At 43.1% G+C, this 20414-nt stretch overlaps 1 protein-coding gene across 3 annotated transcripts in view; it reads left to right on the forward strand.

The window, feature by feature from the left end:
* The window catches only part of LOC136852389 (probable phosphatase phospho2), a 71470-nt gene that overhangs the window by 41883 nt on the left and 9173 nt on the right, over positions 1-20414 (forward strand). The window contains exon 1 of one of the 3 annotated variants that reach the window (XM_067126993.1): positions 7379-7615. The exons of 1 other annotated variant lie outside the window; for it this stretch is intronic. In XM_067126993.1, the coding sequence (XP_066983094.1) occupies positions 7499-7615 (117 nt within the window). In that variant the 5' untranslated portion in view covers positions 7379-7498. Of the gene's footprint in view, positions 1-7378; positions 7815-20414 lie in introns of those variants that run through there. One more of the 3 variants, XM_067127003.1, reaches the window with a different exon arrangement.

Below are 20414 nucleotides of genomic sequence, written 5' to 3' on the forward strand. Positions count from 1 at the left end.
ACAGCACCGCAGGCAACGTTACTGGCGTCTGTCGTCAGCTGGAGGGGAGCCTTGGGATCCTGGTGTGCCAAGGCGGTTGCCTTGGTGAGGGCGGCCTCGTCCGGGAAAAGGCCTGCTGCTGGCTGGGTCCCCAAGACAGGGACTTGGTTGACCTTTTAGGACTTCCGTCAGGGGCCGTTGTGTGCGCGATCCCGGGGATGAAGCGCCTGTAGAAGTTTACCATCCCAAGGAACTCCTGGACGGCCTTGATGGAGGTGGGTGTCGGGAACTTTGCTACGGCTGCCACTTTCGATGTAAGAGGGCGGACGCCTGTCGGAGATACCTCGTGACCCAGGAACTCTGCTTTCTGGACGCCGAATGTACACTTGTCAAAACGGACGACGAGGCCGTTTTCTTGGAGGCGCTGGAGGACTGCTTTGATGTGCCTTTGGTGTTCGCTGTGAGACCTGGAAAATATGAGAATGTCGTCGACGTAGCAGACGCAGAATTTTAGGTCCCCCAGGATGCTGTCCATGAGCCGCTGGAAGGTGGCCCCGGCGTTCCTCAGCCCGAAGGTGGAGAAGGCGAACACATAGGACCCGAAGGGCGTGATGATGGCTGTCTTTGGTATGTCCTCTGGCGCAACAGGTACCTGAAAATAAGATTTAAGAAGGTCCAATTTAGTGAATATTTTGGCCCCGTGAAAGGAGGCCGTAAGGTCTTGCATGTTGGGCAGAGGGTAGTGGTCGGGCTCCGTCGCAATGTTGAGCCGTCTGTAGTCGCCGCAGGGTCTCCAGGAGCCGTCCGGTTTCTGCACCATGTGGGGGGAGGCCCATGGACTGGAGGCTTTCCTGCAGATGCCCATCCGTTCCATCTCCGCGAATGCTTTTTCGCCTCCTGAAGGCGCTGAGGGGAAGCCTGCGGAACTTCGCGCATGTCGGGGCCCTTTAGTCACTATATGGTGGTATATGCCGTGCTTGGCTGGGGCCCGGGGACTTGGCGAAGCTCGGGCTTAAACACCTCAGGGAACTCCGACAGAAGGTGTGAGTACTGGTGGGGGCGACGGCGCTGATGGTGGGTCTGGGTCCCGCCGTTAACGGGAGAGACCGGCAGGAGTCGGTATCGAGGAGGCGCTTGCGCCCCACGTCGACTAGCAGGCCGAAGTGCGCCAGAAAATCGGCCCCCAGGAGTGGGGTTCTACGTCGCGACGATGAAGTCCCAGGAGTAACTCTGGCCAAGGATGGAGATCGACAGGAGCCTGGTGCCGTAGGAGAGGATGGGGTTTCGTTGGCGGCCGTCAGGAAGGCGGCCGGGTCTGGTGTCTGGTTGCGGTCCTCTCTGGATGCTGGGAAGACCGACTTGAAGGCTCCTGTGTCGACCAGCATCATCCTGCGGAGACGGTGTCGCGGACGTAGAAACCTACTGTTTTTGAGGCCCTGGGTTCTTCGGCTGCCATGGCGGCCTGTCCTGCTGGCCGCCACCCCGTTTTTTGAACGGTTGAACGAGCAGGGCGGCAGGCAGTTTGGGCGTCCTTTCCGAACCACTTGTGATAGCGACAGAAGCCCGGGGACCACCGTCTACTGTGGTTCGGTGGACGTCTGTTGGCGATGGCGTTGACGGGCTGCTCCACGTCCTCTTCAGGCTGGACGGAGCTGACCGGCTGAGTGGCCGGTTTTAGCCGCTGTGAAGCCTTGACGGAGTCTGAGGTGTTGTGCCGCTCTCTGAGGTCCTCGACAGGCATGGTGTAGGGGTGCGCGATCTGGTTGCGTACTTCCGGGAGGAGTTGGCGAAGGAAAATTTCCCGTACGAAGCTTATCTCCTGCCGCTTGTTCGTGCCACCCGAGACTGGTGTTGACAGGAGATCTACGACCATGCCCCAAGCGTCTCTTGGTTCGAGGTCGTGGCGTGGATTATTGGCAAGGTCGATAGCACGGGCGGCCCGCTCGGCGATGGGCAGGGAGCAAGCTTCGAGGAGGAACTTTTTTGTGGTGCTGTATGTGAGGGTGAGTGTTTCGGGTACCCGCGAGATGAGTTTGTTGTACACGTCCTCCGGAAGGGCGTTGAGCACTGTGTCGGCCTGTAGGATTTCGTCCGTGAGGTCCGCGATTCTGAAGTGGCTCTCCACCCTGCGCAGCCACCTCGATGGGTTGCCCTGCGTAAACGGCGGCAGCTTTAGGGTGAGGGCGGCCCGCGATTGTGTTGCCCGGCCGTCGTGTGTTCGGGGCGCTGGTGTGGAGTTGGAGGGGGAGGGCCTCGATGCGAGGCGGCGCGGCTGCGATGGGAGGTAGGTAAACCTCGAGTCCGCGGGGTCCGCGTTTAACTGCATGAAGGAGGATATCCGCGTCCATGCTCGCTCCTTTGACCCCTTACTGGAGTAGGATACCGGCGTCAGTACGCACTTTCGTGCGCCGTGTGGTTCCGCTAGTGACGCTGGTGGGGTACGCCGACGAGAGTCAGCACGCTCAAACGCTGGTTACAGCGCCGTGTTTAGGCCGCTAAGAGCGTTTTTTGGAGAAATCCTGGAGCCAAGACTGAGTCGCCGTGTGAGTCCGCTAATGGCTCCGGGATACTCCGGGGGTCACCACTGTAAGGTGTCAAAGAAACGAGCAGGTAAAGGTTACTGCTGATTTATTACAGATCCAGGCGGCTTATATTGCGGCCGACTGACGCCGGGCCGTGAGAGACAATGGAATTGACTGTGACCTGAGGTCGAAACAATAAACAATAATATGCAGTGAACGAGTACAAATTACAATACAAAACATACAGAGACACAATATAGATACAGTCTTGATGCCTGTGAATGAAGAAACATGTGATACACAATGTGTGACATTCGTATAAATACCATAAAGTAAAAATGATTAAAATGCGTGACCTGGCACGTTTTAGGCGTGACTAATTTAGCTTGAAGAAAACGGGAAGTCACCAAAGAAAACAAGCTCAGCGGAGACTTAATTAATGGCGCCGCCGAAACACTATCCTGGCGCCGAATTGGTGACTTTACATGGCTGGCTGGGGGACGCCGTAGCGTCATAACAAAGCCACGAATAATAACAATTACGGGCTAAGACAGCCAACAAACTATAAGACAACCCCAAAAGAAGATGGTACTTAACTTGGACATGGTGAAGCTGCTCGACGCCATGGCAAAAATACAAAATAAGCCGAAAAAAACACAGGCTAACCAAACACCGTGGCGCAAAAATCAAGTGCTAGAAATGGAATGAATTCAGATGGCGCTGGAGTTGCCGCGTGGCGGGCTGGGGAGCGTGGGCGCTGGTACGGCCCCTCACTCTTCTCGGGGATGTTGACATAGGGATGTCTTTTGAGTGTGGCTCTGTGGTTGTGATTCCTTCACTCACCCTTGGTTATACCGACATCTTCATCGAAGATGCTCGATCTGGGGGTAGTAACTCCAGCATTCCTGTAAGCTTTTTTCTCTGGTATATATAGCAATATTTATACCTAGAAATTCGTGTAAGAATGGAATTTCACCGGGTGACACGGGGCCGAACTCAGAAATAGTAGGCTATATGCTATCGGTGCAATTTTTTTTTTTAATATATAGGCCTATATATATATGAACTATAAAAATAAATGCCCTAATGAGGTTAGGCAGGACATGGTATTCTATAGAGGAAAGGTTTGGTCCTATCGTTTTGCATTCGCCCTAAAGTTTTCTTCATAACCTATAAAAATATATGCTATCAATGTAAATTTTCTACATAACCTATATACGCTACCACTCTACGTGTTTTCTGTTCAGATATTGGAGAGGCAAATAAACAAACAACTGGGAGGATAAAGTAAACAAACGCTGAACAACCAAGCCTACACAAGTCACGAGTCAGACGACAACTCACTGCAGTAAAATCAAGCTTTGTTTTCTTATATAATTATTATAATATTATGAAAAATAGTTATCACTAATTAGAATATCACTGATACAAGAAAACAAATCCCTTACTTAGATATGGGCGTTCTGGTGTTGTTGCTATCCCAGGCGAGACAATTCCCGTTTGCTTCGTCCCTCTCTTGTAACAAACTTACGAGACGCAGTTGTCAAATTTCTCCCTCATAAGGGTGGTACTTCTCTTGCTTATGGCAATGGAATTGCGTGAATGCTACACAGTAAGAAAATCCAGTAGATCTAAAATCCGAAAAGGAAATGCATCACAAAGCACTAGTATATCGCTTAAACCAGAACCAGTTGCTACATGCAAATCTAGATGGTTTATTGGCAAAACCCGATGCTCTGTTTGGAACTGTTACCTACTTATATAATTTCATATTTCCAAAAATATGCAGGAAAAGTATGTCAAGAAGCATAAAATATTATATGTATATCAGTTGGCACGGCACATCTGTGATACCGAGTTCAAAATATCTAGATACTTAGATATATATTAATTTTCTTTATATTTTTTTAGAGAACGAACAAGCTCTTATAGTAGAAAATGGGTAGTTTTAGTAGGATACCGAAGTAAATTTCTCACTTTCTACTATCCAGAATTGGCAAGTCATACAAACATTGTACGACTTTGTCGCTCACAGGGCTATATCGCAGGGCTATTTCTTGAGAGAAAGAGAGCCAGTTTTTCTCGTAGATAATGTGCATCTTAGTAGGAAAGTAATGTATATTTCTCACTTCCACCTAAAAAGTCATACAGAAATTTTGTGACAAGTTTTCGCTCTTAATGCCACTCAAATGCCGGTAAATGCAGTGAACAAAAAAAAAAAAAAAAAAAAAAATGCTTAAAAAGTTTTTTTAGCAATAATATTTCAGGGCATGTTTATTTAGACATATACCAGTCCAAAACTGTAAAAAACTAAAAATTGATAATTCCTTGAAATTCGGCGATTGGCGCGCCCCTTAAGACCTGTATTTAGGCTTTGTAGAGGTAGGCGCGGCCGCGGCCTTATTTAGTCCATTAGTTAGAAGGGTTCGGTGCAAGAACCATGTTTTGTCTACCAAGTGGAGGGCACTCTAGAGCTTTCAAGTGAAAATGAGCCAGAGCTAAAAATGCCATCTATAGCCTATTCTGTTAGTGGTTGGTGTGTATGTATGTATGTAAAGTTGAGTATACCTTAGTTTTACCAGACCACTGAGCTGATTAACAGCTCTCCTAGGGCTAGCCCGAAGGATTAGACTTATTTTACTGGCTAAGAACCAATTGGTTACTTAGCAACGGGACCTACAGCTTTTATGTGTAAGTAATTTATTATATATATATATATATATATATATATATATATATATATATATATATATATATATATATATATATATATATTATATTATTATATATATATATATATATATATATATATATATATATATATATATATATATATATATGTATGTGTGTGTGTGTATGTGTGTGTGTGTGTGTGTGTGTGTGTGTGTAATATATTGCTTGTACAAAGGGAACTTGGCGTACGGTAATTAAACGTATGGAACCTGTGTATGTCTTGTAGGATATTGCTCTCTCTCTCTCTCTCTCTCTCTCTCTCTCTCTCTCTCTCTCTCTGAAGTACTGAAATTAGTTCGAGACAAATGTGCCTAATGACCCAGTGCTAAATTTGGTAAATATGCGAAGTACCCACATGGACATTGTTTAGGTCCTTAGCTATGTAATGCAAAAACTTTGTTAGGTCTAATCAGACGAAAAATTCTCCTCTTCGTGTTCATAAATACTTTTTTTTATTTTTTGTTTTTTTATTTTTTGTATATATAACTTGGTAATCATCCATAACTAGGAGAAAAAATTACTATACAAGAAAGAATACGGATGTCTGATCTGCGCATGCATTTAGTCACTATGAACTGATCTCGCGTGCGTAGATGTAAGGAAAATCACTGTCAACAGTCTTACTGTAAAATTCCTTGTTTAGTATGATTTTCGTAACCTCCCGTCGCCATCGAAAGGAAGCATGCAAAATGTAACAAAATTGGGTTACAGAAAAAGTGGTTTCTTTAGACAAAATGTTACAAATACATACATAACGCTTTAAAGATCTGGCTGAAGCATATGTTAACATAATACATAAAGCGGGCTCCAAGTATTGATGGGCAGATGTTTGCAATAGGTACAAGAAAAACACGTAACGCTTAATCACAACACTTTGAGGAAAAACCACTGAATCAGTGAGACGACTTCAGGGTCACAATGCATGTGCTTTCTAAAAATCTGAAAGATTATCTGTCGTTAATTGATAACGAACACAATTCTGTCATATTCCGTATCCGGTGAGCTCTCCTTGCAAACTCAGAAGATTAAAGTGATGGTAGTTTCTGGAAAGTTTAGGGTAGCGGTTGAGGTAAAGGCAACAAAAGATGCAATTGACCTGAAATCGCTGAGATCAAACACAGTGTTGCATGCTTTACATAAGATACCAATGCATTGTCAGCATCCGGTGAAAGGGTTATTACTGCGCAATAACATAGTGTATCGAGTGATATAATTCCCAGCAATCACAGAATGCTAAAGGGCCAAAATCGTCAAAAGCCATTATGTCTGCAGATTTCTGAATACCCAAGTGTACATGAAGCAGGCTTGATTTTGCACAATATATTTTTTTTCACATCGACAGGTGAAGTAGAATTAGTAGCAATTTCAAGGCATTGCCTTGGGGAAATGAACATAACGCCCTACCTGATACTTATGGAACTGGGATTGGAGCCCATGAATTTGGAGTAGAGATCATTCTGATGCCACCAGGTTTAGCTGCTGAACATTTACTGTCTCACCTCAAGCATGAATGCGATGCACTTTGACAGGGAGACATCCCTAACAGTTCATAGCTGAATATGTACAAAAAATGCATGTTATACATGATACAAATATGTTAATTTAAAGAAAAGATTATTAAGAAATGCAGTACAGTGGTAATTTTGTTTGGGCAAACTGAATGACGAATGTGCAATTAATCTGGTGAACCTGGGTGACAGAGTTCAATAAATCACAACCAGAGTCAATGCCACAACCATGCTAAAAACAGGTTCCGAAATATGCTTCAGAAGGAATGTAACGTTCACATTTCTAAGGAATCAGTAAAGAGAGAGATTTCTAATTGAAGCTCATGAAATTAACCATGATATCCATCATATAATAAGAAGAGACATTTAAACTTTATAAATTTGGAATAATTTATACACCACTGAATTAAACACAGTTATTTTAAATAAATATAGCCAAGATTCTTTGTAAACTGTCTTCTGTTGTGAGAATGGTTTTCATTGTCTATGCAAAGTGGAGAAATCAACATGCCAATGTACTTTACGTTAAATATCACAATTTTCTTAGAGGAATAATTTTAGATTATTAATGGCAAAAAAATCGGTAATTGTTTCTGGAACGTGAAACGTAATATTGTATGAAAATTATATCGTTCAGAATCAAGAAGAAGAAGTAAGAAGACTGCGTCGTCTGCAGATATCTCTTACTGCTATGAGAAGGGATTTCGTAACAAGGCGGAAAGGCTACGAAGAAACCTACCGTTTGCCAACAATCTCATGCAGATTGTTGCTTCTTTACTTGCCAAGATCCCCTTGTGGAAGACAGTAAAGCAATGTGCTGAGCGGCAACGTGTTCATCTTGTACAGCTAAATAAGTTTGTCACAGGTTGCAAAGTAAGAACTGAGCATTGTCAAGTATCTTAGGTCAAGCATACGCTACAAACCCAAATCCAGTGTTGGTGTTTAATGCCTGGAAACACATGGACTCGAAAATATGTCTGCCGTATATAGATAAACTCTAGCAGCAGATGATAGCAAGGCAAGATCTGCCCCTCGAGATTTAGGCTGAGTGTGATCTCAAAATTTAAAAACTGTGAGTAGGCTAGAATACTTTGTTTAGGTTTGAGCCGGTAATTTGAAATTATACATTCTATATTTTTTAGTTTTTATTTATAAGCATGTGTTGGTGCAAACCACTTTTTTTTGTTTTGTTTCCTTTACCCTTAAGCTATTGGCTGTCAAATAAATATGGAGTCTGAGGTGGTAAACGGGCTTGTGTGTGTAAGGGCTGCTGGGGAAATCCAACAAGTGCATATTGCATCATCAGGAATGGTTAAATATGATAGAAAACAAGATAAGCAGATGAAAAGATACATGTGTGATTTGGAGCAATCACAGGTGAAAAATTAAAATTTGACAGATATGAACAGTCCAGAGAAGAAGTTTACCATACCGTACCTTCCTAGGACAACAGGTTTTACATGGCTGCTTGGGTCCAACAGGGCAAACTTTAACCCTGCGGGGCACCCCCCTCCCCTCCATTTTAACCTAGTTAAAAAGTGTGACATGGTACTTACAGGGATATCTCTTAACTTAACCTTTGGTGTCTTATTCTATTTGGCCAGGAGACCCTAGGACCCTTCCCTCAGACCCCAGTTTGACTCTTCATATCCAGCATCATTGCTTCTAACGCTTTATGACAAGGAGCCTTTGACAGATTCTGCAAGTCATGTCTTTCCTGAATTTTCACTTTGAAAAATCTCCATTTCATCTTGTCTCTCCCATCTAGCCCTACTCCAAGTGGTTCTGGGTCTTCTAACTCTTTTGGTACCAAGAAGGACATGTCTTAGCCCATCTCCATTTCATCATTATTTCCGTATGTGGCCCTTTGATAATTTCCCATATGTTATCATGTTTTACTGTAGCCTGCCACCGGACTCTTAATAATCTTTAAGCCTTATCCTCAGAATGACAAAACCTTTTACATATAGTTTCACTGTCTTACCATAATTCATATCCATATAAGAACAGAGATGATACTGGACTATTGTATACTGTAATTTTAATTTGTCCTTAGTTTCAGTGTAATAAGAATACAGATCATGCTGGATTAATGTATAATCTAATTTGTATGCAGTTTCAGTGTAAATTGTGTAATTTCTAAATCTTAATTCAGCCTGCACACTGTTTGATTCAGACTTTTTTTTAGTCATTGACTAGTCTAACTTGAGAGAACCTACAGTGGATCTCATTGTTCTGAAGTATTTAAAATATTCATCCTCATAAATTCTTTGTTCATCTACAGTGGTGTTATTTCATTTCTTTATTTATACTGTATTTTGTCCTCTACTTCTGTTTTATTATATTGATCTTGAGTCCCATCTCTTAGATGTATGATGCTTTGCATCTTTTCAATAAGCAAGTTTTGTAAATCTCGTGGTGTTTTGCCGATTAAAACAGCATTATCTGCATATTCTAAGTCTGTCAGTTTTCTCATTAATCCAGGTTAAACCTTCATTTCCATTTCCAGCCACTTATTTCACTGAAAAATCCATGAGCAGGGCAAACAGCAAAGCTAACATAACATTACCTTGTACTAGTACCCAGTTAATTACTATTTATTATTATTATTATTATTATTATTATTATAATTCAGAAGATGAATCCTATTCATATGGAACAAGCTTACAGGGGCCATTGACTTGAAATTCAAGCTTCCAGAGAATATGGTGCTCATTAGGAAGTAAGAGAAGGTATAGGGAAATACAGAAAGAAGAGATCTTACTAATTGAAAAGGAAAAATGAATTAATAAATCGATAAAAATGTATTAAAATGCAAGGAGAATAGCGTTAGGTTAGTAATGCATTGCATCTTTTGCTTGAACTTTTGAAGTGCCAGTTGCTCGACATCCTCAGGGAGACTGTTCCACAGGCCAGCGGTGTAAGAATAAGGACCTCTGGGACTGAGGACTTTTGCAGCAAGGCACATTTGCTGCATATTGGTGCTGCTGTTCAGCGAATATGGTTGCTCTCGGCAGGGGAAGGGGATCGGGGATCAGTTGTGAATGTGAAAGATCCCTGTTAAAATATAACTCGTGAAAAAGTGACTAACAAGAGACCATCTGTCAAAGGTCCAGGTCATAACTGCTAATATTAGGAAACAGAAACTTACCACTATGAACCACTATCTAAAAGAGATAAATCTCTGGCAGAAGCAGACATCTACACTGGAGAACAATGTTATAGTAAAGGAAGCACATATGATTTTATCACTGTTATAAATATATGAGGCCTTACAAACAATACCTAACTTTTGTGCAGCATTTGCTGAAGCTTTCATCAGATGTTTCTCAAAAGTATGATATGTCAAAAGTTACACCTAGAATAGTTAAAGCTTCAGACTCAGTTAGCAAAGTCCCATCCATCTGAAGGGGAGGATGGGGTGGAAAATCTGTATGGGATCTGCTAATCTAAAGTGTTTTCGTTTTACTAGAGTTCAGCCTCATACCACACCGACTACACAATTCACTGATCTGGTCGATGTTGTGATTGAGGCCGAGGGCAGCTTCACTTCTCATAAGTGGAGACTTTACTATAGTATACAGTCCTCACAAGTGTTGCATCATCGGTATACTGAACAATCTTGTTTTCTAGGCCAACAACCATATTGCTTGTATACACCAAAAATAATGGTGGACCAAGAACACTACCCTATGGAACTCCAGACACAATAGGTCTTCGTTCACTAAAGACCCCATCAACAGCAACTCGCTGCAGCCTACCTGTTAGGAAGTCTTAAGTAATCCTAAACCATATCCATTCACTCCAAGATTCTGAAGTTTATAAATATAAGTTATGATTTACTAAATCGAAAGCAGCACTAAAATCTATTTAAATTACTCTGTACTCAAAACCCTTATCAAGGTTCTCTTGCAAATGGCATGTCAGGTCTAAAAGAGCATTGCAGATACACCAACTGCTTTTTATGAGCATATTGACTCTCAGTTAACAATCCTTTAGATTCCACATACTTATATAGTGACTTAAAAATAAGTTTTTCAATAACTTTAGAGAGCACAGGAAAATCAAAATTGGGCTGTAGTTACTGCAGTCTGCAGATGTGGAACTCTTTGGAAAAGGCACTGTGTTAATAAGCTTGCGCTCATCTGCAAATTATGACATCAACATAAAAATCTATAGAATCTACTAATCTAAGGAGACAACACACTAGAAACTTATTTGAAAAGCAAAGAGAAGAAACCATCAGGATCTTCTCCACCCCAGCTATCAAGATTATCCAGAATTTTCTTAACATCCCTAGAGCAAATGCAAAGTTTGTAATAATAGGTTCAGGAAGACAAGTATCAGAGAGAGAGACATCCTCAGCTGATTGCTTGGCTTCAGAAGCTCAATGAAGTAGTTCAGCCTTTTCCCTAGGGCCAGTAACTGATCTGCCATCATCTGTTCGTAGTGGTGGAATGGAAGACAAGCCTGACCCAAAGATAGATGATGCCAATTTGGCTCGCTACAGATGAGGCACAGTAATTCCTTCAAGTTTCCTCTTTAAGGAATGATTGTAATTTCTCTAGGTTGTATGGCAAGTTCTATTTGCAGCATGGCAAGACTCGACAAAAATAGAATGGTATAATTTTCATTTGAACGATTTCGTCTTTTATGTGTTGAATTTGGTCTGTTTGTCATGTTAAGCCCATATTAAACCATGGTTGGTTATTTGTCCTGAATTTGGTGACTTTAGGGACATATCTTATTAAAATAGCCATCAGCATTTCATTTAACTACTTCATGGGATCAGGATCTAATATAGCATCTAAAATATTAATTGCCTTACAAGCTTCAATAATGCAATCCCAATTGGCTCTAGATTTCAGCCAGACCTTTTTTCCATTTGTGCTTCCTTTACTAGAGTACTGATTGACAGATATGTCCATCTCAGTGGCTCAATGATCAGAAGTGCCTATTTATATTCACAGACCTTGGACTTGACAGTAGCTGGAACATAGGTGATTATGAGGTCTAATCTGTTACCAGCAATGTGCATGGGTTCCTCAGTTAGCTAGACAAAATCAGAGGATACACAGAACTCAAGAGCAGAGTGGCCATGTTGATCTGTGGAATTTAAATTTAGCCACTCACTGTGCATTGCATTAGTTTCCACAAATAATGGACAAAGCTTTTGAATCCTAAGACTGAGCCATACTAATCCTTTCCAAGAGACAGTCATAGAATATAGAATTGTCAATATTTGGATTGTGGTAAACGGCAGATACAGTACTCACACATTGTAAAACTTACTGAAAATTTTAAAACAAACTTCATGGCAACTACACTCCAAATTTTTTATGATGAATAGGTCGTCCATACTTAGCGTATACAGCCATGCCTTGTGCATGTGAGATGCTGCAACAGTAAATAAAATCAGGGGCATCAAACCCTAGGATTAAAAACTCAACTTTTGACTTGTTACAACTTACAAGAGTCTCAGATAAAAACATCAAACAAATCATAGTTACGAGCACAACTCTAGAGATCAAGAAAATTTGACCTTAAGCCTCAAATATTTGAGTAAAGTACTTTAAAATTTTTCTTACTGAAATGATTAACAGGCCCAGGGTTCAGCTCAATGTTTCCCAAAAGAATTAAAATTAACATCGTAAAATCATAGCAAAACTAATAGACTTATAGCAACAGTAACATTGTAAAAATCAACAGAACAATAAACAATAGCATCAACAACAACAGTATTTACATTATTTACAAAAGTTCTGTTGACAGTATATACACTGTAAATGTGACCATATTGCTTAATGTAGTTTTAAGGATGGTCTAGTGTGTGTTGTAAGAAGTAACAGTTATTGAGTGTGGGTCTTTTTGATGTAACTAAAAAAAAGTGAGGAAAGGAGACCCAGTCATCAGCATGACTGAGAATACAAACCATCACCTCTTATAAGAGTATTTATAGGCATGAGCTGGAATTGCATCACTGAAACTTGGCACCTATGGTAGGTGTGTGTGTTGGGGCAAACCTCCCACTCATCTGCCATCACCAAGCACTTTTTCTTCAGCCATGGTTGAGTAAGTCTTGCTGATCTGTGACTGACTATTGAGTTGAAAATTTTGTATATCTATTTTATTTTACATATGGTGTTTGTGAACAAGGAAAAGTATGAGGGAAATAAACATTTGTTTGGCTAATTTATGTCCTGGGTATGCTCACTGGTCTCCTTTGTAGTGGAGGGGTTCAGCAGTTCCAGAGAAAGGTCAAAAGATGTCTACCAGTTTTTTCAAAAGGGATTACTGCACTTTAGATACTACCAAATCTGTTTGGCTCCTTTCTCCTGCATTGCCATCTCTCTCACCCTACTTTTTGCTTGTTCTTTTTGGATCACTAGGAGATTATACCTATGAGGGTAGGCACTTGCCTGTGCTCTCCTTCTTTCACTATTGTTCCTGCTACTGTTTCCATTAAGGAAATCAGTGCACTTGGACCTCCTGTAGAAATTTTTATACTTCTGAGAAGTTTCAAACAGTCTTGCCCACCCGGGGAACTCAGGCTCCCGAAGGGGTTGCAGTTCTCATCTTGAGGAGCCTAGCTCATACACTGTATGAGCTGTTGAGAGGGTCATCAGAGAGTGCTGACTCTAAGACTTTTTTTTTTTCTTTGCCTATCGTAGCCTCTGTAAAGAGAGTAGGCGAGCCTCATGGCCTTCGATACTACAAAGAGTGCATAGGGGCTTGACACCAGATTCGAGTCTGTTTCAATCACCTCCGGAAGGACTTTATAGGTATGATTGGAAGGAGACGCTACTTTGTCCAATTAGAGTGCTACATTACTACCTTAAGAGAACTCGGCATCTCAGGCCTGAGTGTCGACGCTTCTTTATTAATACCGACTTGGCCACGGAATAGGTGTCCAAGAGCACATCCTCTTTCAAGCTTGGTCTCCTCCCATCTCTCTTTTACCTGTATCTCCCTTTAAACAAAGGCATGTAGCAAGCCGTCATGTGCTGGGCGGACAAGTTTGCGGGTGACTACTGACAAGGCCATCCTGTCCTTCATCTTGTGTAGATGGTTTGGATGCATGTCCTCCCCTCTCTTTAGATAAGGGGAGAGAGGGATAGACAATAAAACAAACTTGTGGGTCTTATTAGCAAGTTTTATTGTCTCCGACACTCTAGGGTTCTTCCAAGCCTTTTTCCAAAGAAATGACACAACTCATTATTGTAAGCCCAGAAGTTTAGCAGTTGCAACATCCTGTATGTCCAACAAGCTAGAAGTGTGGGACTCCTTCCTCGGCTCTTCCAGACCAGGAATGTATTCCCAGGTGGGTAGAACCAAACCAGTCAGTTCAGAGATTTACTCAGACTCCACCCTCCAGTGGGTAAATCTGTGTAAAGACCGAAAGTTTGTATTTGTGTAGGAACAAACTAAAAATTTTTTAAGTAATTTGTATTTTTATATAAGTAACTTACCCAGTAATTACATAGCTATTAGTTTCTTTTAACTGGCAGCTCAAAATTGTAAAACTGCAGGTCACGCTAGTTTGTTTTGGTTATGGCGACGTGCCCCGCCCACTTTCGGATGCAAGAGAAGGTACAACATAACAAAGAGCTTCAATTTGTTTCTGCCGGCTGTGGTTGAAGGACTGTGTTGGCAGCAGCTAAAATTTTTGGAATTTATACTTTGCTGGTTTTTGCCTTATCTTCAATTGGTGAAGTATTTATTTTAGTAGTCTTTCGCCATAATTAAGAGTGTTAGGCGAGTTTGATCATTGGTTGAAGACTCTTTGTCCGTTTTTTGGACTTGTATTAGACTTTTCTAGGATGTCTGACAAGTAATTCTAGTATTAAATATTGTAGCAAAGGCTGCATACTAGACTAACTAAAGAATCTTACGACTCACACACTGTTTGTATTCTATGTATGGGACAAACATGTTCATTAGATTTACGTTGTAAGGAGTGTAATGGCTGGGACATTGAGAATTGGAAGACTTTAGATGCACATCTTAAGAAACTAGCTAGAGATAGGAAGAGGAAAGCTATGGCTAGGGAATCTTAGTAAAGCTTTAGCTAGTCAGTATTCATCCGCTACGTCAGATGCAATTGCTCCTGTAATTTCTTCCATTCCCATTCCATCTCCTCCACCTATGCAACCCTCTCCTTTACCTGGCTCTCACGTTTCCGACCCCAACACCATCACCAGTCTGGAGTTGAAAATTGATACTCTTTTCGAGTTGATTATTCAATTGATCGCTAAATTGGCATCATTGGTGAAAGTGCTAATGGACAAAAGTGAGTCAGAGTGCCCCGTGGTGCCCAGTGCAAGTCCAGTCATAATGGAGGTGGTGGCTGTTCGGCCCTCCAATTCTCCTATGCCAGGGTCCCTCACATACTCCCCAGCACCTGGGAGGAATCAAACTAGCAGCCTAAGGGAGGTCGGTGGGGTCTGCCCCCGAGCTGTCGCCCCCTTGGTTCAGTCTGTTGACGATTCCCAGACTGCAACCAAAGGCTGTTGGAAAGGCCTTCAAGTGAGCGCTCATTGTATGTCCTCCAGCTCCGAAAATTTTAGTCCTAGGCGTGCACGGCGCTATGCGGACAAGTCACGGCAACTGAAAAGGCGTGCAGTGGAGTTTGAGATTTTTTCCCCTGTTCCTTGTAAGAAGAGCAAGGATTCAGTGCACCCATCGTGTAGTCATTGGGATACCCCAGAACAATTTGCTTCTTCTGCTTCTGACAGTGGTCGTAAATTGGCGCTGAAGCACCTTGTGGCGCGGAGACATGCTTCGTTGAATAAAGAAGCAACTGCATCAGGAGTTGCGCACCTAGCGCAATCAGCACCCAAGCGCCCAGCAACCAGTGTCGTAGCACCCAAGCTCCTGTTTGCAGTTGAGCGCCTGCTGGTGCCTGTTTTACAACAGGTTTCGTCTCTGACTCCCATCTCGACAGCGCCCCCCAAGCACCCATTGGTACCCACTCCCCCACCCCTTCTTAGTAGTGTCGTCTTGGAGGTTGTTCCTCCTCCAGTTGACCCGATTCAGAGCAAACTGGATAATATTCTCAGTTTGCTTCAGAAGGCTCCTCCTACGGCTCAGGCAACAGCGGACTTATCGCTTTCTCCTGTCTCTTCTGAGGAAGAAGTTGTTCCAGAACAAGATGCTCCTTCATCGGCGTACTCTGCGCTATTGAGATTCCTGCTAGCGACTTATCCTAGGTTCTTTTCACCAGCTACTCCTCCATTCCTGCTTCGACCTTTTTTATGGAAGCTCCCTCAGCTGGTCCTTCGAAATTACCGAAATTAGTTCTTTCCTCTTCAGCAAAGAAGGCACTGGATGAAGTAGAAGGGTGGTTTTCTGAGAAGAGGGAACAAGACAAAGCAGTTTTTTGTTTCCCTCCTTCCAAATTGTCCAGGTCAAGCACAGGTTTTATGCAACCGGAAAAGCTCCTTCTTTGGGAGTCTCTGCCTCCTCTCAGGGAGACTTCTCCGGCCTTATCAACTCGGCTAGGAGATCAGCTTTCTCCATAGCCAAAATTATGTTCTTGGCCTCGGAACTTGCGTACCTTCTTAAAAATATTTTTAAGGTGTTCGAAGTGATGAGCTTCCTTGACTGGGCAGTAGGTGCTCTGGCGCGCAAACTTAGAAAGTACTCTTTGTTACCTCAAGAAATCTCGTCGGATCTCTTGGGAGTACAGAACTTTCCTGTATTGACAGGGGCGTTGCATGCAGGAATTAGCCAGTCTGTATGCCATGGGTATTCTTAAGAAGAGGGAGCTTTGGTGCACCTTTACTTCGAAAGGCATAACTCCGTCTCAGAGATCGGCCCTCCTATTCTCTCCCTCGGACAAGACGTGTCTTTTTCCACAGGCTACAGTACTGGACATCGCCTCTGACCTGCAGAAAAAGAACACTCGGGACCTGCTCTCCCAGTCTACGAGACGCCCCAAGGATTCTTCAACTCTTCCTCCCAGGTCTTTGTCTCCGCTGCAACCTACTCCCTTTCGGAGCTCCTGTTTTAGATCCCAGACTAGAACCAGAACTTATTCCCGTTACCTACAGTGTTCCCTCAAGAAGTCCTCTTCCAAGTCTTACTCCAAGAAATGAAAACATAATCCTCCGTACTCAGGCAGGAGCGCAGCTTTTTCACTTTTGGGAGCGGTGGGAACAAAAGGGAGCGGAATATTGGATAGTGTCTGTCCTGAAGGAGGGCTACACTATCCCTTTTTTGAACAAACCTCCTCTAATCTGCAAGCCTGTCAAATTGACACCTTACTCTCCAGGCATAGAGAAATTTGCTGCTCTCTTGCTAGAGGTGGAGTCCCTTGTTCAGAAAGAGGCTATAGAGGTAGTAGAGGACATTCATTCTCCGGGATTCTACAACTGTCTCTTTGTGGTGCCCAAGCCATTGGGGGGCTGGAGGCCCGTTTTGGACATAAGTGCTCTAAATGTTTGTCAAAAAGACAACATTCAAGATGGAAACAAACCATTCGGTCCTTACATCCATTTGCCAGGGAGAATGGATGGCGTCCATCAACATGCAGGATACTTTCAGATTCCAGTACATCTGACTTCGAGAAAGTACCTCAGGTTTGTGTTTCAGGGCAGGGTGTTTCAATTTCGGGCTCTATGCTTCGGTCTCTCGACGGTGCCGCAAGTGCTCACCAGGGTATTGGCTCCCCCAGCGAAATGGCCTCATTTGATGGGGATAAAGATCTCCCTATATCTGGACGACTGGCTATTATGTTCCCACTTGAAAGCTCGATGTATGGAGGACATTCGCACAACTCTTCTCTTGGCCCAAGAATTGGGCCTTTTCATCAATTGGTACAAGTCTCTCCTGACGCCTTTGCAGAAGATTCCTTATTTAGGAATGACGATCAACTCTTGGGATTTTCGGGTTTTTCCAGTCCCAAAGAGAATAGAGAAGTGTCTCCAGACAGTGGAAGAATTTCTGGAAGTAAACTTTTGCTCGGCCAATCAGTGGATGAGTCTTCTAGGCGCCCTCTCATCCATGGAACAATTCGTCACTCTGGGAAGACTTCACCTGAGACCTCTCCAATTCTTCCTCCGAGCCAGCTGGAACAGGAATAAGTTTCCGGACTTGTTTGCGTTCCCGATAACGGTGGAAATCAAGGAGGACCTTTGTTGGTGGAATTCCAGGAAGAGACTATCAGAATGGAAATCTCTTCAACCCCTGAATCCCAGCCTAGAGTTCTTTTCAGACATGCCAAACCTAGGTTGGGGAGCTCTTTTGGGGTTAAAAGAAGTGTCAGGGGCCTGGTCTCAGGAACAGCAAAACTGGCATATCAACGTAAAAGAATTACAGGCGATATCTCTGGGCCTAAAGTGCTTCGCTTCAGAAATTCGGGGGAGGACAGAAGCAGTGCATTCAGACAGCATGACGGCACTGGCATACATCAAGAAACAAGGGGGAACCCACTCTTTCTCCCTGTATGAAGTGGCAACAGGTCTTCTTCTTTGGTTATACCAGAAGGACACTGAAGTGACAACGTGTTTTATCCAGGGGAGATTCAACGTTCTGGCGGATGAATTGAGCCGTCAAAGACAGATCCTTCCCACAGAATGGACATTAGACCCAGAATGGACATTAAACCCATTGATTTGTTTGTCTCCAGGAATCAATCTTTGCTCACCAGAAATCCTCGGCATGGGAAACCGTTGCAATGTTGCAGGATTTCAGACAAACATCTGTATGCCTTTCCCCCATTCAGTTTAGTGAGACAAGTCATCCACAAATTCCGGTGTCATCAAAACCTGTCCATGATCTTGATAGACCCCTTCTGGCCAGCAAAAGAGTGGTTCCCAGATCTGCTAGAACTTCTTGCGGACTTCCCAAGACTGCTACCACAGAAGCAACAACAACTCAGGCAACCTCACTTCTGACAGTTCCACCAAAACCTGTCTTCTCTGGCCCTAAAAGGATTCAAACTATTAAGCGACTGCTCCGAAAGAAGGGCTTTTCAAGAGCGGCTGCTTGCGCTGTTGCGAAGTGTAGAAGACAGTCTCAGATAATGTCTACCAGGCTAAATGGTCCATCTTCAGGTTTTGGTGCAGACGAAATGTATCCTCTTCTAATACCCCTGTAGCAGAAATAGTGGACTTTATTCTATTCCTGCGCTCCACTAAAGGACTTTCCACCTCTACCATTAAAGGCTACAGAGCTATGCTTAGTTCGGTCTTCCACCATAAAGGAATGGACTTACCATCTAACCAGGATTTGTCCGACCTTATTAAGTCCTTTGATATCGCAAAGCTTAAAGAAAAACCTTTGCTGTGCTGGAACTTAGACATGGTACTTAAGTGGCTGGCAAGTTCACATTTTGAACCAGTGCAATCTATCTTTAAGGGATCTAACCAGGAACACTTTTTCTGGTCGCCTTGGTCACTGCCAAGAGATCCAGTGAAATCCATGCTTTGGACAGAAATATCAGATTTTCTCAGGGGAATGTAGTTTGCTCCTTTTCCCTAGACTTTTTAGCTAAGAACGAATCGCCATCAAATCCATGGCCTTGTTCTTTTATGATCAAGAGCTTGTCTGAGATGGTAGGGTCTGAAGAAGAAAACTCTGTCCAATAAAGGCCCTTAAGTTTTATCTTCACAGAACGAAGGACATTCATGGTACTTCAAGGAACCTTTGGTGTTCTGTGAAATATCCCTCTCGACCCTTGTCTAAGAGTGCCCTGGCATTTTTTCAGAAGAACTTGATTTCTGAAGCACATTCCATGATGAGCAAAGACTCCCTCTCCTCTTACAAGGTAAAACCCCATGAGATAAGAGCAGTCGCTACGTCTTTGGCGTTTAAATGCAATTTATCCCTCATGTCAGCTGTGCAAGTGACGTTTTGGAAGTGCAAGTCGGTGTTAGCATCGCATTACTTGAGGGATATCGAGACTACTTACGATCAGTGTGTTACATTGGGTCCATTTTACGTGGCTGGCGTGGTGTTGGGGGAGGAAACATAGAAAGCAATGTCCATTCTTTAATCTCTTCGCCTTGCTTAGGGTGATGAGGTTTTTGGGGAGCCTGGGAGTACTATGTACTTGGAGTACCCTCCAGTCTTGTGGTTTTAATGGTTGGGATTGGTGTTTTTAATTTGGTTTTTTGTTGGTTATGGTGACTTTACTTTGGTTATTGTGTGTGGTACTGCGCCCTGGGCAGAGGCATCTTGTTGTACTTTGCTAGCCCTCGGAAATTAGTCCATCGCTACAGAGCACCCACTGTAGTAGGCCCTCAAGGCTTTACTGCCTCACCTCTACTGGATAAGATGAGCGCCAACCAGAGGCAGTATCTACCTGTAGCAGCTCTCTTATCAGGTAAGGTTCAACAACATTGACTCAGTGTTGGCAAATTTTTATTCTCAAACTCATTACTATTAATAATGTATTGCAGTACACTCCCTGAACACCAGAATTCACCCTTAATCCCACTAGCCCGAACAACTCTCAATTACCAATCCCACTAGTGGGAATTTTAACAGCCAGCATTATCAACGCTGCAGGTAAAATCTGGTCACTTGAACTACCATAACAAATGGTTGGCAACGCTGACACAGGTGTTTACCGACTTGCCCACTTTTGCCAATTGCTTTTTGTTTGCGCTGCTGGAAGGTTGTTTCCTTCTGCAGTGCAAGGTTTTAATCCTATTGTCCGACTTCTCTT

The sequence above is a fragment of the Macrobrachium rosenbergii genome, chromosome 3 (assembly GCF_040412425.1).
Source record: "Macrobrachium rosenbergii isolate ZJJX-2024 chromosome 3, ASM4041242v1, whole genome shotgun sequence".
Lineage (NCBI taxonomy): Eukaryota > Metazoa > Arthropoda > Malacostraca > Decapoda > Palaemonidae > Macrobrachium > Macrobrachium rosenbergii.